We start from the raw sequence: 17901 nt of genomic DNA on the forward strand, positions 1-17901 counted from the left end.
TGGGCCGACCCCACCCCCCCTTTCCTCAGCTTCATCTCCCTCTCTGGCCACTTCCCTGTCCGGTTCTAGTCCACCTGGCACACAGGCAATTGATCCATTCCTCTTCCTGCCTTCTAGGAGCAGTGGTGGCCAGAGATGGACCATCTGAGGCTCCCACGAGGCTGGAGAAATATCCAATTGGGGGCAGTACAGAAGCGGCATTTGTTAAGTGCTTACTATGTGCCAAGCACAGTTCTAAGTGCTGGGAAGAGCACAGGACCTGGAGGCAGGAGACCCCGTTCCGCTCCCGGATCCGCCGCTTGCCTGTGTGATCTTGGGCAAGTCACTTCACTTCCGTGAGCCTCAGTTGCCTCATCTGTAAAATGGAGATTAAATACCTGTTCTCTCTCCTGCTCTGACTGAGACTCATGTGGGACGGGGACTGTCTCCACCTTGATTATCTTGATTATCTACCCCAGCGCTTAGTACAGTGCTTGGCACATAGTAAGCCCTCATCAAATACCATAGTTAGCATTATTATTTTCCTTTCCTCTAGCCTGGGACAGAGAATGGATTCGATCCAATTGTATCTTCCCACCCACCTTTGGTACATAGTAAGTAACCCTGCTTCTCACATAGTGTCTAACAAATATCACTGCTATTATATGGAGATGGGACCAGAGTTACGCGAGCTTCTTCCTCTGCTCCCATCCTTCAATCAATCAGTGGTATTTATTGAGCACTCGTGAAGTGCAGGGCACTGTACCAAATGCTTGGGGGACAAGTTCACAGATTCTGGTAGACATAAGCCCCCGCCACAGGGAACTTAGCCTACCGTGCGCAGTGCAGTGCACTTAAAGCTTGGGAGAGGACAATCCAATTGAATTGGTAGACATTGCTCCCTGCCTGCAAGGAGCTTCCAGTCTAGAGGGACTAGGCCCCTCACTGCCTTCGTTGAAAGAGAAGGCAGGGTCTGGAGGCGAACAGAACAATAACGAGCGAGTGAGTGTTCATTATCCAGGCTCGCTCCGGATGTAGAGGCTTGTGAAGTCTTGACAGCGCAGATGGGCAACCTGCTTAGCCAGAGGCTTTATGCAAGCCGGGCAAAATCCGCCTTAGAAAAAGTAGCCCAAGCGGAGAAGGATACCTCTCTGGGGAGTCGGGAGGGCTTTTCAGATTAACCCTTGTGTGGACGCCACATCCTATACCTCTGTTCGTTCAGCCTGCCTGAAGCCGGAGATCCCTGAAGCCTGAAGCCTCCCTGTAGCCGGGGCAGTGGCTGCCCCGGGCAGAGGCGAGTGAGGTCTTGCGCCCCTCCCTTAAACCTCTGCGGTCCCTTCTAGGCCACAGGCTTCTTCAGGGCAGGGGCCGGGTCATTTTTTGTGTTCCTACCGCACCTATCGCGTTTAGGGGCCTTTTAAAGACGTGCAGTATGGGTCCGTCATGCCCAGTTTGACTCGGGGGGGGGGGGGGGTTGGCTCTTTGTGGGAGGCATGGGTGAGGTGGGGCACCCCTGGCTTGAGGATTTAAAAATCTGGATTCTGGACTCTGGGGCCGAGGCCATAGGAGCCGGAAATAGGGGCCAAACGAGAGATGTGAAGAGCCTGTGAGGTCACAGGCACCACACCCCAGTGCCTGGCCGCCCTGCCCCTGTGTCTGGGGGATTTTCCAGGCCTAGTCCGCTCTCCCGGGCCCAGGGCGCTGGCCCATTCTCCCCAAAGAAGGTGGTGGGTCCACTTCCGGGCTGGATCCCTTTCCCCATTGGTGTCTCACTGTCCCGCTTTTTAATTCCAGCTCTTTGGCCCCTTCCTGGACCTCCCAGATTCGTCCTCCTCCCCTCCGGGGTATTTACATTCCTCGGATGCTTGGCCACAGTTATCATATTGTCTCACTTGGAACAAAACCCTTTTTGATCTCTGAGCTCGCTCTGGCGTGAAGGGAACAGGCAGGTCGCTGTTAGCTCTCGTCCTCTCTCCCTCTCTCCTGGGTGCCAGGGTGGGAATTTTCCCGCCGCTGCTTGACAAGAAACCAGGATGAGTGTCTCTGGGAGACGATCACACCTCCCCCAGTGATGGAGGGTGGCAGAGCGGAACTATTAGCTCTCCACCTACCTCGGCACGCATAGGCACGAACTCTGGGGGTGGAGTGAGAGGGATGGTGATCAAAGTGAGGCATGGGGTGGGGGGGCAGGCCTGAAGGAAAGTGAGAGCATGAAAGAACGGGCAGAGAGCAAGGCCAAGAGGCAAAGCCAGTTTAAGTGCTTTCAGTGAGGGGGTAGGGACTCAAAGCAAGCCTCTTTGTTCTGGGTTGTTTTTTTTAATGGTATTTGTTAAGCGCTTAGTATGTGCCAGGCACTGTATTAAGCGCTGGGATAGATACAAGATAATCAGGTTGGGCGCCATCCCTGTCCCACGTGGGGCTCACAGTCTTCATCCCCATTTTACAGATAGGAAATTGAGGCACAGAGAAGTGAAGTGACTTACCCAAGGTCACACTGCAGGCAAGTGGCTGAGCTGGGATTAGAACCCTATACCTGGCCAGGGACCCAAGTGGCTCTTCTTAGGAACTTGTGGCCTCTGCAGTTCCCGCTAGATTGTACTCTTCTTGAAGGGAGGGATGGTGTCAACCAACTCTATTGGACTCTCCCAAGTGCTTAGTACAGTACTCTGCATACAGTGGATTGTAAACTCCTTGAAGGCAGGGATCGTGTCTACTAACTTTTATACTCTCCCAAGCACTCAGTACAGTGCTCTACACACAGGTGCTCAATAATATTGGGCACTTGAAGTTCATTTCATGTGTTTTAGGACAACTTAGTGCTGTAGTCAGCCAGACTCAGGACTCCCCACAACCGAGGCGAAGGGCAAGAACATCCACCGGGCTGTTTTGTGCCTGCAATCACTCACTCTGTAATATTTACTGAACACTTACTCTGTGCAGAGTAGACATAATAATAATAATAATAATGTTGGTATTTGTTAAGCGCTTACTATGTGCCGAGCACTGTTCTAAGCACTGGGGTAGACATAGGGGAATCAGGTTGTCCCACGTGGGGCTCACAGTCTTAATCCCCATTTTACAGATGAGGGAACTGAGGCACAGAGAAGTTAAGTGACTTGCCCACAGTCACACAGCCGACAAGTGGCAGAGCTGGGATTTGAACTCATGAGCCCTGACTCCAAAGTCCGTGCTCTTTCCACTGAGCCACGCTGCTTCTCAAGACATGGCCCCTGCATTCAAGAAACTTAGGATCTGGACCTGCCGGGGACAGTAAATACGACTGATTGATTTTACCTCAGGGGATACTTTGTGTGTTGGGAGAACTTATCTGTAATACCCATACTAAAATAACTAGTAGTCACAGACCTCCTAAGCACATAAAAATATAAGCCGGGCTCTGACTAGGTCAGAATCATCATCTTCCCTGTCTGTTTCTGAGAGGGATGAGTGATTGCTTGAAATCACTCTGCGATGTTGTCGATTCCTCTCTGCATCAAGCAGAAACTCCTGGTCTTGCCTTAAGGCGCCCAATCAGTTCTCTCTCACCACTTTCTCCCTCTCTCTTCTCCTCTTATATCCCAGTTTGCACCCATTTCTCTCAAACTCACGTACTCATCGAGCCTCATTCTTGTCTCTGCCACTGCTGACCTAGTCACAGGAATAATAATTGTTGTGTTTGTGCCAAGCGCTCTACTGAGAACTGGGGAAGAGTCAAGACAAGCTGGTCTCTGGCCCCCTGGGCACTCACAGTAATAATAATAATAATAATGTTGGTATTTGTTAAGCGCTTACTATGTGCCGAGCACTGTTCTAAGCGCTGGGGTAGATACAGGGTAATGAGGTTGTCCCACGTGAGGCTCACAATCTTCACCCCCATTTTGCAGATGAGGTAACTGAGGCACCGAGAAGTTAAGGGACTTGCCCAAAGTCACACAGCTGACAGGTGGCGGAGTCAGGATTAGAACCCATGACCTCTGACTCCTAAGCCAGGGCTCTTTCCACTGAGCCACGCTTTCCTGTAAGTAAGGAGGGTGAACAGATACTCTTAGTCAGCGCTTAACAAATACCATAATTATTATTATCACTCATTCAGTCGTATTTATTGAGCGCTTCCTGTGTGCAGAGCACTGGACTAAGCGCTTGGAATGGACAATTCGGCAACAGATAGAGACCATCCCTGCCCAACAAAGGGCTGTGCCTCAGTTTCCTAATCTGTTAAACGGGGATCAAAACTGTGAGCCTCATGCGGGACAAGGCCAGCGTCCAGCTTGATTATCTTGTATCCACCCCGGCGTTTAGCACATAGTAAGCGCATTGATTGAGGCCGGGCCCAGCCTTCCCCCTCCGTCCTCAGGCCTTGGATTGTCCCATTTTGCTGACGGGGGGGATGAATTGAAGATAGAGGCTTCCCACCCCCCGATCTCCGTCCGGGTGGGGCGGCCCCGGCGGCCCCGCGTCGCTCGCAGACGGGTCCACTGGCAATACAGGGGTGTCGGAGAAAGAGGACGCTGCCGGGACGATGCCTCCCCCCGGTTCGGCGCAGTGGGCCGGTCCAAGATGGTCGTCGCCACCGATGGCTCCACTTCCGGTTCCGAGCTGACAGGGCCGCCGGAAGCCGGGCCCAGGGCCTGCAGCAGGAGGAGGAGAAGAAGAAGAAGGAGAAGGAGGAGGAGGAGGAGAAGGTGGAGGTGAGCACAGTCCAGCTCGGGTGGGGGCTCCCCAAAGATCCATCCGGGAAGGACGGCATTCCCCGCTCAGTCCGTTGCCGTTCGGGCCGGGCCCGGGGTGGCAAGGACCAGAACCAGGACCAGAGCCTGGCAGCAGGGCAGGGGAAGGGAGCGCCACCAAAGTCTCCTTCCCAACCGGAGCGTACTGGACGCCCCCCCCCAGAACCCAGCTCCCCCGTCACTCAGCCCTATTTATGGAGCGCCCCTCATTCAGCCGTCTTTATTGGACTGCGAGCCCGTCGTTGGGCAGGGATGGTCTCTATCTGTTGCCGAATTGTCCATTCCAAGCGCTTGGTCCAGTCCTCTGCCCATAGAAAGCGCCCAATAAATACGATTGAATGAATTTATTGAGCGCTCCCTGCCTGCACAGCACTGGCCTGAACGCTGCTACGGTGCCTGGTGCAAAGTAAAGCGCTTAACAGATACCACAATTATAGCATAAAAAGACCGTCCCTGCCCACAACGAGCTGATGGTCTAGAGGGGGGAGGCAGACATTAGTTGAAAGGAATAAATGACATCATAAATAATAATAATAAGGGTGGTATTTGCTAAGCGCTTACTATTCATTCAATAGTATTTATTGAGCGCTTACTATGTGCAGAGCACTGTACTAAGCGCTTACTATGTGCCAAGCACTGTTCCAAGCGCTGGGGGAGATACAGGCTAATCAGGGTGGCCCACGTGGGGCTCACAGCCTTAATCCCCATCTTAATAATGTGGGTATTTGTTAAGCACTTACTATGTGTTACTATGTGCCAAGCACTGTTCTAAGCTCTGGGGAGATGCAGGGTAATCAGGTTGTCCCACGTGAGGCTCACAGTCTTCATCCCCATTTTACAGATGAGGGAACTGAGACCCAGTGAAGTGACTTGCCCACAGTCACACAGCTGACAGGTGGCAGAGTTGGGATTCGAACCCATGACCTCTGACTCCCAAGCCCGGGCTTTTTCCACTAAGCGACGCTGCTTCTCTGAGTGGTGTAGGGCTGGGGGGCGGTGGGGATAAAGGGAGCGAGTCAGGGCGACGCAGAAGGAAATGGGGGAAGAGGAAAGGAGGGTGTAGTCAGGGAAGGCCTCTTGGAGGAGATGAGCCTTCCTTAAGGCTTTGACGCAGGGGAGAGCGTTCCAAGCCAGAGGCAGGACGTGGGCGAGGGGTCAGTGGCGAGATAGGTGAGATCAAGGTACAGGAGAAGGTTAGTAGTAGAGGAGCAAAGTGTCGGGTTGGGAACATGAAACAAGAAAGCATTGGGAGGTTGTATTGTCCTTCCCAAGCGCTTTCCGCACATAGTGTTCTCACCTTATGCGTCGAGAGATCCAGGGGCCCAAGGGGCCAGAGAAGGCCTCCGCGGGTGGGGGCTGGCACAGTGGGGCCGTGGGGGAGTGTTCACTTCAGGGTGGAAGGAACGGGCTGGGATAGCCACTGATAGTGGAAAGTCAGGATAAAAAGGATGGAAGTAGGGGAAGATGCAAGGGGATTCATTAAATGTCATGCCACACCAGGGGGGCCCTGACATTTATACATATGTGGCCCTGGAGGTTGGATTGTGAACAAACAATCCACTCCAGAGAGAGAGCAAAGACGGGCCTGGAAATGGAAGCCTGTTTCTGGAGGGGGAGTCAAAGCCTGCTTTATAGTGAAGAATCCTCGGTCAGTCAGCCAGCAGAAGAAGCAATGTGGTCTAATGGGAGGAGCACGGACCCCGGAGTCAGAGGCTCTGGGTGCTCATCCCGGCTCGTGCGACCTTAGACAAGTCACTTCATTTCTCTGGAAAATGGCGATTTAGTACCTGTCCTTCCTTCTACTTAGGCTGTGAGCCCCATTGGGGACAGGGACTGTGTCCAACCTGATTATCTTGTATCTACCCCCAGCACTTATTTCAGTGCTCAGCAGTTATTTAATCATTCAGTGGTATTTATTAAGCACTGTGATAAGCACTTGGAAAAGTACAGTGTAATAGAGTTGGTAGATGCGATCCCTACCCACAAGGAGCTTAGAGTCTAGAAGGAGAGACAGATGTAAAAATAAATTACCGATAGAGGGGAGTGGAGCGTAAGGATATGTACAGCAGTGCTCTAGGCAGAGAGTGGGGGGACAATCAAGTGCTTAAGGGGTACGGATCTAAGTGCATAGGTGACACAGAAGGGAGGTTGAATAGGGTGGGGATGGGAGGGTGAATAAGGTGGGCAAGTGAGGACTTAATCAGGGAAGACCCCTTGGAGGAGGTGTGGTTTTAGAGTGGCTTTGAAGGAAGGAAGTGTGGTGGTCTTTTGGATATGAGGGGGGAAGGAGTTCCAAACCAGAAGAAGGATGTGGGCAAGGGGTTGGCGGTGAGATCGAGATCGGGGCACAGCGAGTAAGCTAGAGGAGTGGAGTTTGTGGGCCGGGTTTTAGTAGGAGATCACCTCAGTGAGGTGAGGTAGGGAGAGCTGACAGAGCCTTAAAGAGGGAGAGGTCCATAGTAGGTGCTTAGCTAATAATGTGTTTGTTAAGCGCTTACTGTGTGCCAGGCACTGTACTTAACACTGGGGAGGATATAAGCAAATCAGGTTGGACACAATCTCTGTCCCACATGGGACTCCCAGACTCAATCCTCATTTTACAGATGAGAGAACTGAGGCCCAGTGAAGCGACTTGCTCAAGGTCAGGCAACAGACAAGTGGCGGAGCCGGGTTTAGAACCCATGACCTTTGGACTCCCAGGCCCCGGCTCTCAGCCCCTCCGCCGTGCTGCTTCCCCAGATACCACTGTTATTATTGTTGGAGGATGTGGAACAGCGGGGAACCGGGGGGGTGAAAGGGAGCTGCTCTCACTCAGTCCGACCCTTGCGCTTCCCTCAGGTCGGGGAGGGAACATGGAGCAGTGCGCTTGTGTGGAGAGGGAACTTGACAAAGTGCTCCAGAAGTTCCTGACTTATGGGCAGCACTGCGAGCAGAGCTTGGAGGAGCTGCTGCACTATGTGAGCCATCTGCGGGAAGACCTCACCAGCGCAGGTACTTCTCTTCCCCTGCCCTCCCTCCTCCACCGTCAACCATATTTATCAAGTGCCCTTGCCCGGGACTAAGTATTCGGAGGGGGAGCGCGATACAACAGACTTGGTAGACCCCGTTCCCTGCCCACGAGAAGCTTATAGTTCAGAGGGGGAGATGCACGGTAATATAAATGGATAAATCATGGCCGTGTATATAAGTGCCGGGGGGGGGGGGGAGGGCCTGAGGGAGGAGCAAATAAAGGGGTCAGATTCAAACGCAAGGGCCACCCAGAAGGGAGAGGGAGAAGAGGAAATAGTTGGGGAAGGCCTCTTGGAGGAGATGTGAGTGTAATAAGGCCTTGAAGGTAGGGAGAGTAGTGGTCTGTCGGATGTGAAGGGGGTGCGGGTATGTTTCAAGGGGCAGGTGGCAGGCGAGATTGATGAGATCTTCTCCTGCTCCAAACCCACCGGACTTCCCAAGGAGGCCGGGTTTTGGTTAACCTGGGAGCCGGTTGGCACTTCCCTCTTGGGCCCGGCCGGGGCAACTTGGTGGAGGGGGTTTTCCTGCTTCCTTCTGGGATGGGGCCCAAGCTGACAGCAGGCCCGTTGGCGTTAGCCCTGCAGGGGACGCCCCTGTCGGCCACCCTCTCCCTGGTGATGTCTCAGTGCTGCCGGAAAGTCAAGGACACGGTGCAGAAGCTGGCTTCGGACCACAAGGACATTCACAGCAGCGTTTCCAGAGTAGGCAAAGCCATCGACAGGGTAAGTGGCTCTTTCCTAATAGGAAGAAGAGGAACTGGGGCATTTAAGCGCTTACTGTGCACCAAGCATTGGGACCGAGCCCCAATAATTGGGTTGGACACAGTCCCGCTCCCAACTAGGGCTCACAGCCTAGGATGGTATTGAATCCCTGTGTTCCAGATGAGGAAACTGAGGCCCAGAGAAGGGAAGCAGTACTCTAGGTACTCTAGGTCACCCAGCAGATAAGTGGTGCATCTGGGATGAGAACCCAGGTCCTCTGTCTCTGAGGCCCGGGCTATTTCCATCAGGTCCTGTTGCTTCTCTCTAGGATGGGGATTTGAGAAGTGGCTTTCTAATACTGCACTTGGGGCTGAAGGATGTAAACCAGGGCCGGACTGATCCATTCTACATACGGACCTTATCTAGGCCTTGTGGATTTACACATTTGTTTGGTTTTTAGAATATGAGCGGCAGAAGACCCGGGTTCTAAATGCAGCAGATTTCACATTTTCCTCTCCCACAAATAACCTTCATCCTCAGGATATTTACCATTCTGGCCCCAAGTGTTCCCTTTTGTGTAATGGGGTTAAGGCTCTCCCTCCCTCTTTTGGGACAGAGAGTTTTCCCATCTCATTACCTTGTTTCTGCCCCCACCTTTTGCTCACTGTCCCGGCCCAGAATGGTAAATACTCTGAGGATGAAGGTTATGTGTGGGAGAGGAAAATGTGAAACTCCCAACTTCTCTGGGCCTCAATTAGCTCTCATACCTGTTGTCTCCCCCTACTTAGACTGTGAGCCCCGTGGGGGACAGGGTTTGGGTCCTACTTGATGGTTTTATATCTACCCTGAGCGTAGTACAGTGCTCAATACAGAGTAAATGCTGAACAGATACCACTGTGGCTACGATTATGGTTATCCGTATTGTTACGACCACAGCTGCGGAATGAATTTTTGTCTTTTCTATCTTCTGGGCCGACAGAACTTTGACGCAGAAATCTGCGGCGTGGTGGCTGACACCGTGTGGGATTCCCGGGAGAAGCAGCAGCAGATCCTCCAGCTGGCCATCGTGGAACACCTGTATCAGCAGGGAATGCTGACGGTGGCGGAGGAGTTGTGTCAGGTGCCCGGCCCCTTCCCCGGGCCACAGCACGTGCTTGGCGGCAAAGAGGCAGCACTAGACAGACAATACCTACTGTGGTATTCGTTGGGTGCTAACTCTGGACCAAGCACTGTACTAAGCACTGGGTCGAATACAAGCTAGTGACATCAGACACAGTCCGTCCCACCTGGGGCTCCCAGTCTAACGGGGAGGGGAGACCGGGTATTTCTTCCCCATTTGAGGAAACTGAGGCCCAGAGGAATGATGTTGACTCGCCCCAGGTCCCACTGAAGGATGGTGACGGAGCCGGGATTGGGGTCCTGGTCCTTTGACTCCCAGGGCCCCGGAACGTAGAGTCAATTTCCTCTTCAGCGTTCACCTCTCCACGCTCCCATTTCTCCGTGAAGAGTTTGTGAGAGGGGCTGGGAGTGCTGGCCGGGGGTCCCCATGGTCCAGGACTCCGCCAGCGTCGGGATGTCTCGCTCCCCACAGGAGTCGACCCTCAATGTCGACTTGGATTTCAAGCAGCCTTTCCTGGAGTTGAACCGGATCCTGGAAGCCCTGCACGAGCAGGACCTGCGGCCGGCGCTGGAGTAAGGGGGTTGGGAGCGGCGGGACGTGACAGCCCCTGGCCCCGCTCCCTCGGTTTCTCCCAGATTGGGTCACGTCGGCCTCGGGTGGGAACCTCCCTCTCGCTCCGACCCCCTGCACGTGCTCCCTCTGCCGAGCCGAGCTCCCCCACCCCACCTCCTCAGCTCCCCTGTTCTTCCTCCCCAGCTGGGCCATCTCCAACAGACAACGCCTCTTGGAACTCAACAGTTCCCTCGAATTCAAATTACACCGGCTGCACTTCATCCGGCTCCTGGCTGGCGGGCCCCAGAAGCAGCTAGAAGCCTTGAGTTACGCCCGCCACTTCCAGCCCTTCGCCCGCCTCCACCAGCGTGGTGAGAAGCTCCCTGGGGTGGGGGACCGGGGTCCGGGACAAGTTGGGGGAGGAAAAGGAGGTGACTCGCTCTCTTTCCACCGGCTGAGTTTTTGGTGTTGTCGGGGGTGGCCCGGGCAGAGATACAGGTAATGATGGGCAGCCTGGTGTACCTGCGCCTGGGCATCGACAAGTCCCCATACTGTCACCTCCTGGACGCCAGCCACTGGGCGGAGATCTGCGAGACCTTCAGCCGCGACGCCTGCACCCTGCTTGGGCTGTCGGTGGAGTCCCCCCTCAGCGTCAGGTAGGGCTGTGCCCCCGAACCCGGGGCGCGACAGGACGGCGGGGGCGGGAGGAGCCTGGCACTCAACCCCCTCCCGCCGCCTCTCCTTCTCCCGGCCAGCTTTGCCTCTGGCTGCGTGGCGCTGCCCGTGCTGATGAACATCAAGGCGGTGATTGAGCAGAGACAATGCACCGGCGTCTGGAGCCACAAGGACGAGCTGCCGGTTAGTGCCCGGCCGGGTACCGCAGGCGGCAGGGTGGTGGAGGGGCTGTCACCGGGGCCGAGGCCGGGTCCACCCTGGGATGAGGCGGACCTGGGAGAAAAGATTCCCGCTGAGGCCCCCCTGAGTCCGAGAAGCCGCGTGGCACGGCGGCATGGGCATCGGACCGCGTGGCAGAAGATCCGGGTTCCGATCCTGCCTCCTCCACTCACCTGCTGGGGGACTGTGGACAATTCACTTCCCTTCACTATTTTACCTCGTCTGTAAAACGGGGATTAGGACTGTGAGCCCCATGCGGGACAGAGACTGTGGCCAAACTGATTAACTTGTATCTACCCCAGCGCTTAGAACAGTGCTTGGCACATAGTAAGTGCTCAACAAATAATAATGTTGGTATTTGTTAAGCGCTTACTATGTGCAGAGCACTGTTCTAAGCGCAGGGGTAGACATAGGGGAATCAGGTTGTCCCACGTGGGGCTCACAGTCTTAATCCCCATTTTACAGATGAGGGAACTGAGGCACAGAGAAGTTAAGTGACTTGCCCACAGTCACACAGCCGACAAGTGGCAGAGCTGGGATTCGAACTCATGAGCCCTGACTCCAAAGCCCATGCTCTTTCCACTGAGCCACGATACCATCATTATTATTGTTATTATTAAGTTATGTCACTTCCCCAGGCCTCGGTTTCCTCAGCTGTAAAATGATGTCCTCCCTTCCCGTTAGAAGCCGGGAGCCCCAAGTGGGACGAGCCGCATCCCGATGATCTTGTATCTGCCCCAGTGCTTAGCACAGTGCCTGGCACATAGTAAGCGCTTAACAATTACCAGTTATTATTACTGTTATCATCTTGTATCTCCCCTGGCGCTCAGCCTGTCGGAAACACTTAACGAATACCGCAGTGATTAGTAAAGGGGTGCCTCTGGGAGTGTGTCTTGGAGCTGGGATGATGATGATGGGTGTGTGTGTGTGTGTGTCCATCCATTAGTCCTCCCCCTCTAGGCCCCCCACCCCCCCTCCACCCCCCCGACCAGGAACGCTTCCTTAGCAGACGAGCCCCATGAGTGCCAGGGACTGTATCTGAATTTCTCTCCACGGATTCTTTCCCAGCGCTCTGCCCAGTCAGTGCTTTCTAAATCTGAACTGAACTCACATCTCCCACAGCCCTTGGCCCATAGTGAGCGCTTTAACACCTTCATGATTACCTTTAAGGCCCCACCTGATTCCGCAAACCTGGCTATTCATGAGGAGCGGAGAGTTCCCTCAGGCTGTGGTCCCCGGTCGGTCGGATCTGCTCAGCTCAGCGGTGAAGCAGGCTGGACCAAAACCCCCACATCCCCATCACCCACTCCTTGTGCTGACTAAGCTTGTTCTCTGGCCGAGTGGAGAACAAGGCTGGGAAAATTAAAAAGCGTGCCGGGAGGAAGGAGGGGAGGGCGTTTGTTGCCCCTGGGAACCTAGGGTCGCTTCCGCCTGGTCCCAGACTGGGCCACCCCCGTCTGCTCCATGTTCCAGATCGAGATTGAGCTGGGCATGAAGTGCTGGTACCACTCGGTGTTCGCCTGCCCCATCCTCCGCCAGCAAACGTCCGACTCCAACCCCCCCATCAAACTCATCTGCGGCCACGTCATCTCGCGTGACGCCCTCAACAAGCTCATCAACGGAGGAAAGTGAGTGCCCCTCTCCCGGAGCCTGCCCCCTATGCCCCCGCACACTGGGGTCCCGGTTTGGATTCTGAAGCCGGCCTCCGGCCCCCGTCTTCTCCCCCCTCAGGCTGAAGTGCCCCTACTGCCCCATGGAGCAGAACCCGGCCGACGGCAAACGCATCATCTTCTGACCGGCACTTCCGCCGGCAGCCCCCACCCCTCCGAGAATTTCCTCCATGGTCCAGTTTGGAGCAACCCGGCCCGGCCCTGCTACCCACTCCACCATCGAGGGGTCACCCAGGGCCAGCGTGGCGAGTGGAGGGGTCGGTTGGAAGACGCGGGGGGAGCCCAGCTCTCACGCCAAGTCCCGACTGCTGCAGGGCCTTTGTGGGGCTAGGAAGTGGGAATCGTCTGAAACACCCCTTGGGCCCACATCCCCTCCCCGCCCCGGCACACAAACTGTTCCTGCTTTATGTCACTTGACAGAGGAGCAAAGAGCTTAAACCAGCTCCGTCCTTCGGTCCCCCAGCTCGCCCTATCGCACCGCAGCCCATGTTGTCTAGACTTCGCCTTTCAGCCCTGGGCCTCCTGTCCGCCACCCCCACCTCCGACTGGACAGAGCCTCATGCGGACTTACCCATTTTTAACCTTGTAAATATCCCAAGCGGGGTTGAACGGACCCGTTTTATAACGTTGAACAAATAAACCACTGTCCCCTCCCCACCTCCCTAATTGTTCTACCTCCCCTTCCACTCTCTGTTCCCAGGAGGCCACTAGGCTGAAGAAGAAGAGAGTCCCCAGTGGAATTGGCTCCTGGCAGGGCCAGGGGAGCCTCGCCTAAGGCCCCCTGCGCCGGCAGTGAGGGGCTGAGCAGGAGAGAGTCCCAAACTTGTGTGACTTGCCCCCTCGAAGCCTGGCCCTGCCGCTTTCAGACTGTCCCCTCTGAAAGGACCGGGGCCATCACTTGAGCAGGGAGCCGGCGCCTCGGGCACGGACGTGGGACGCCGAGGGAAAAGCGGCTCTGGAGAAAGGCAGCTCATTTGTCTCCCTGGGGCGAGGAAAAGAGGGAGCGGAAGTGTGTGGTGGAGTGGCAGTAAAGGGTGCAATTTTGCCTCACAAAGACCCCAGCCCCTTTTCCCGGCAGGTTGCATGGAACTCCCTGCCTGTATCATATTGGCAGTGGATCGAGAGAGGGGCCCTCTCTGAGCAGGGGTTTGTTCGGGGGTGGGCAGAAAGGCCACAAGCTTCCATCTTCTGAGTCGAGTAGCACTTCAATCCCAGCAGGACTTCAGCCCAGCCGCTGCCTCCACCTCCCCTCCCGAATGGAGGCTCCTTCACGTAACTACTCCAAAACCACCCAGCACAAAACAGCCTTCCCTTACAGCGAGCTGTTCTTCAGAACCTCCTTTATTTTGGGACTTAGTCCCAAGCTGGTCCCCGTCAGCTTGGTGACACCATAATGTCCCAGTCCAAGAAAGAACACCCCGCTCCCTCAGTGGTTCGCTTGGTGCCGTCGGCGGCAAGCCCCCCGCCTCCGCCCGGATGGGTCCGTTACAGCGGGAGGGGAAGGGAACCCACTTCTTGCAAGCACTCGTCGTACGCCTCCTGGTAGTCTTCGTGGGGCTTGATCATGATCACGCACGTCGGGCGCTTGGAACCGGCCGCGGCTCCCAAATCCTGGATGAAAGAAGGCGGGGGCGGAAGAGGACGGTCAAGGAGAGGCTAGCACGCCAGAAAAGAAGCCAGCTCTGGCTCTCGTTTCAGATTGGTTGGCGTACTTCAACACTCCCTGCACCCCTTCCCAACCCAAAAGAGTAGTGAGGCAGGAGCAAGGCCCGAGTGAGACCTCGCACTGCCTCCCTGCAACTTATAATAATAATAATAATGATATTTGTTAAGTGCTTACAATGTGCCAGGTGCTGTACTAAGTGCTGGGGTGGTTACAAGCAAATCGATTTGGGACACGGTCCCTGTCCCATGTAGGGTTCACAGTGTCAATCCCCATTTTACAGACGAGGTAGCTGAAGCACAGAAGTAGAGGGACTTGCCCAAAGTCACACAGACAAGTGGCAGAGGTGGGTTTAGAACCCATGACCTCCTCACTCCCAGGTCTGTGCTCTCTTCACCACCCTATTCTATTCATGCTGCTTCTCTACCCACCAGCATAGCCTTTCGCCCCAGCGGGCCACGGGTCACCTGTGAACCTCAAGAGATCACTGTGCCCACGATTCTGGAAATACGAAATAGAAAGTCTTCCCCTCAGCTCAATCTCCGGCAGCCTCCACCAATCTGCACCCGCAAACGTGCTGTCAGTCGTATCCTCTATTTCTCATCAGTCAGCTTTCTCTCCACAAGAGTTGAGCTCCAACTCCATGACGGGCAGGGGGGCAAGGTTGACAGCTACAGGCACCCACCCAAGAAGCTCTTTTGAAGAGCTTCAGGAAGGAGTGGTAAATCATCAGCGTCCTAGCCACCCGCAAGCCTAGCAACTCCTCTGGTTCCCTCCCCTCAGCCATCTCCCAGTGAGGATTCCCTCCTCAAATTGTCACAGCAAATGCCACGTCGGACTGCTGCTTGCCTGTGTCGCTCACATCCAGGAAATTCAAGGCCCCGTCTTCCTTACCGTTTTGGAGGGGACGTAGGCATAGGGCAGGCTCCGGTCCTCACACATGACAGGGAGGTGACAGTACACCTCGATGGGCAGAGTGTCGCCGGCCAGAACCATGATCCTGAAATGAAATAGATGCCATTGCTTCCACTTTACAATCCACCAACAGAATTTATTGAGGGCTTACTGGGTTGTAGAGCTCTGGGCTATAGGCTTGGGAGAGATCAGTAGATTTTAACAGACCCACTCCCTAACCTTAAGGAGCTTACAGTCTAAGGGGGGAGACATGCTAAAACAGACTTCTGGCAGGGGGAAGCAACAGAGTTGAAAGATGATAGATTTAAGTGCTGCTTGAAGGTGGGTGTCCAAGTGCTTAGATGTTGGGAAAGGCTGAGGAAGTGGCAAAATTAACTAATGGTATTTATTGAGCGCCTTTGTGCCCTGTACTAAGTGCTTGGGAAAGGCCAATGGGGATGTGGGGGGAGAAAATATGGTGGAGATATGAGAGACAAATCAAGGGAGGCCTCAATAAATGCTATTTATAGAGCACCATATTAACTATTTGGAGAGTATAAGTTGGTAGAGACCTTCCCTGCCCATAAGAAGCTTGCAGTCTGGAAGGGAAGACAGACATTAATATAAATAAGTTGGGTGAGTACTTTCAGGGAACAGGTTTGGTGACAGTGACTATGTGGGTTGAATGGAGAAAGCTGAATTGAGGATAATCCCAACGTTATGGACTTGTGAGTCAGAGGAGAATGCTGTTACCTAGTGATGGGAGAGGTACATACTAAGAGCGTTAACACAATTATTGTATTACCAGTGAAATGTTCTGCAGGAAGGAATTAGGGGGAAGTTGCTTTAGAGGTTCCTATTTCCCTCCCTAACTTGAGAGGATTGTTGTCTGTGGCACATAAATTTAGGAAATCAAGCTTTCTGAAAGTTAGGAGAATTGCAGCTGAACCAAACCGGGGAAGGAAGATGCGGATCAGAGGCGGGGACGGGGGACCATAGCCCGAGTTTCTGGTTCTTACCCCTTTTCGCCTTTGTTGATAAATTTCTGAACCTCCTTGACCCCCCGCCGGATCTGCTTCTGCTTCACGGCTGAAACGAGCAAGGGGGAGTCAGTCTTGGCGGTTCCAGCTTTGTTAGGGGGACCCGCTGGCAGGGCCCCCTGTGATTCCCATTGATTTCCATGAGTCTGGAAGTCTCACACCTCCTTGTCAGTGTCTGGCCACCCCCAGTCCCCTGGACTCTGTGCTTCTTGGAGCGCCGCCCAGCCCACCCACCAGGTTCTTCCTAACCTGCATGCCCTCCTGCCTCCTCCCTCTGCATTACCCTCGTATCAATCAATCATAATCATCGAGCTTTTTACTGTTTGCAGGGCCCTGTACTATGCACTTGGGAAAATACAGGTGCAGAAGCAGCAGGGCCTACAGGGAAGAGCCCGGGGCCTGAGAGCCAGAGGACCCGGGTCCTCATCGCGGTTCCACCACTTAAAAATGATAGTACTTGTTAAGCTTTTACTGTGTGCCAAGCACCGTCCTAAATGCTGGGATAGGTGCCACCTAATCAGATTGGACACAGTCCCTGTCCCACATGGAGGCTCACAATCAATCTCCATTTTACGTATGAGATAATTGAGGCCCAGATAAGTGATGTGACTTGCCCAAGATCGCACAGCACACAAGTGTCAGAGCTGGGAGTAGACGCCATGACCTTCTGACTCCCAGGCCTGCACTCTAACCACTGCGCCACCCTCCTTCACATATGCCTGTGGTGAGGCTGCGGGCAAGTCTTCCAAGCGCTTAGTACAGTGTTCTGCCCATAGTAAGCGCTCAATAAATACTATTGAATGAATAAACTGTTCGCCCCTTGTTGGGTAGGGACTGTCTCTGTTGCCATATTGTAGTTTCCAAGCGATTAGTATAGTGCTCTGCACACAGAAGGGCTCAATAAGTACGACTGAATGAAGTCACTTCTGGGCCTCAGTTTCCTCATCGGTAAAATCGGGGTGAAGTGCCCATTCTCCCCTTAAGGGACAAGAACTGTGTCTGACGATCCTTTAATTAATGACGGCATTTGCAAAGCGCTTATTATGTGCCAAGCACCGTTCTAAGCGCTGGGAAGGAGAGAAGGTCATCAGGTGGTCCACGTGGGGCTCCCGGTCTTCATCCCCATTTTACAGATGAGGTCACTGCGGCCCAGAGAAGTGAAGGGACTTGCCCCAAGTCACCCAGCCGACAAGCGGCGGAGCCGGGATTAGAACCCACGGTCTCCCCAGCCGGTGCTCTTCCCACTGAGCCACGTTGCTTCTCTCTCCTCTAGCTCTCCCAGCGCCTGTCACAGTGCTTGGCACGCGGGAAGCGCTCGGCCGGCTCACCTTTCTTGATGCATTTGTAGAGTTTCCGAGTGAGGCGGCGGGACGCCAGCGGCTGAGCGATGGGATTTAAGCTCCCGAGCAGCTCCTGGTAGGTGCGCTCTCCCCCGGGGGTGTCCGGCGGCGCCGCCGCCTCCGCGCAGGCCTCGGGGTCGCGCTTGATTTTGGTCATCCCGGCGGGAGGGAGCGCGACTCCGGCTCGGCCGCACGTGGCCCCCGACCGCCCCCCCGCCTCCCAACAGCTTCCGGGTCGCACCGCCCCACCCCCACGCGGGCAGCGGCCAATCGGAAGCAGGGAAGGGCGAGGCCCCGCCCACTCCCTCTCAG

At 54.7% G+C, this 17901-nt stretch overlaps 2 protein-coding genes across 2 annotated transcripts; one reads left to right on the forward strand and one right to left on the reverse strand.

Moving 5' to 3' along the window:
* Window positions 1–4513: 4513 nt before the first annotated feature.
* Window positions 4514–13318, forward strand: RMND5B (required for meiotic nuclear division 5 homolog B). Its single transcript, XM_029053181.2, has 10 exons — window positions 4514–4667; window positions 7545–7697; window positions 8292–8437; window positions 9396–9536; window positions 10008–10108; window positions 10293–10459; window positions 10579–10744; window positions 10844–10946; window positions 12456–12610; window positions 12714–13318. The coding sequence occupies exons 2-10, from the start codon at window positions 7559–7561 to the stop codon at window positions 12775–12777; spliced, it is 1182 nt and encodes a 393-aa protein (XP_028909014.1). The 5' UTR covers window positions 4514–4667; window positions 7545–7558; the 3' UTR covers window positions 12778–13318.
* Window positions 13319–13975: 657 nt separating this feature from the next.
* NHP2 (NHP2 ribonucleoprotein) lies at window positions 13976–17811 on the reverse strand. The gene is made up of 4 exons (XM_029053183.2): window positions 17578–17811; window positions 16229–16298; window positions 15210–15315; window positions 13976–14263 (listed from the first exon to the last, which is right to left on the reverse strand). The coding sequence occupies exons 1-4, from the start codon at window positions 17744–17746 to the stop codon at window positions 14138–14140; spliced, it is 471 nt and encodes a 156-aa protein (XP_028909016.1). The 5' UTR covers window positions 17747–17811; the 3' UTR covers window positions 13976–14137.
* Between the last annotated feature and the right edge of the window lie 90 nt (window positions 17812–17901).

Source organism: Ornithorhynchus anatinus, chromosome X2 (assembly GCF_004115215.2).
Source record: "Ornithorhynchus anatinus isolate Pmale09 chromosome X2, mOrnAna1.pri.v4, whole genome shotgun sequence".
Lineage (NCBI taxonomy): Eukaryota > Metazoa > Chordata > Mammalia > Monotremata > Ornithorhynchidae > Ornithorhynchus > Ornithorhynchus anatinus.

Bases quoted from the DNA above. Each gene is read 5' to 3' on its own strand.
- RMND5B (XM_029053181.2), top strand. From the start codon at position 7,559: ATGGAGCAGTGCGCTTGTGTGGAGAGGGAACTTGACAAAGTGCTCCAG. The intron at 10,109-10,292 runs GTAAGGGGGTTG...CTTCCTCCCCAG, and splicing joins GACCTGCGGCCGGCGCTGGA to CTGGGCCATCTCCAACAGAC. The intron at 10,745-10,843 runs GTAGGGCTGTGC...TCTCCCGGCCAG, and splicing joins GAGTCCCCCCTCAGCGTCAG to CTTTGCCTCTGGCTGCGTGG.
- NHP2 (XM_029053183.2), bottom strand. From the start codon at position 17,746: ATGACCAAAATCAAGCGCGACCCCGAGGCCTGCGCGGAGGCGGCGGCG. The intron at 16,299-17,577 runs GTGAGCCGGCCG...TGCTCGTTTCAG, and splicing joins CTACAAATGCATCAAGAAAG to CCGTGAAGCAGAAGCAGATC. The intron at 15,316-16,228 runs GTAAGAACCAGA...ATTTCATTTCAG, and splicing joins ATCAACAAAGGCGAAAAGGG to GATCATGGTTCTGGCCGGCG.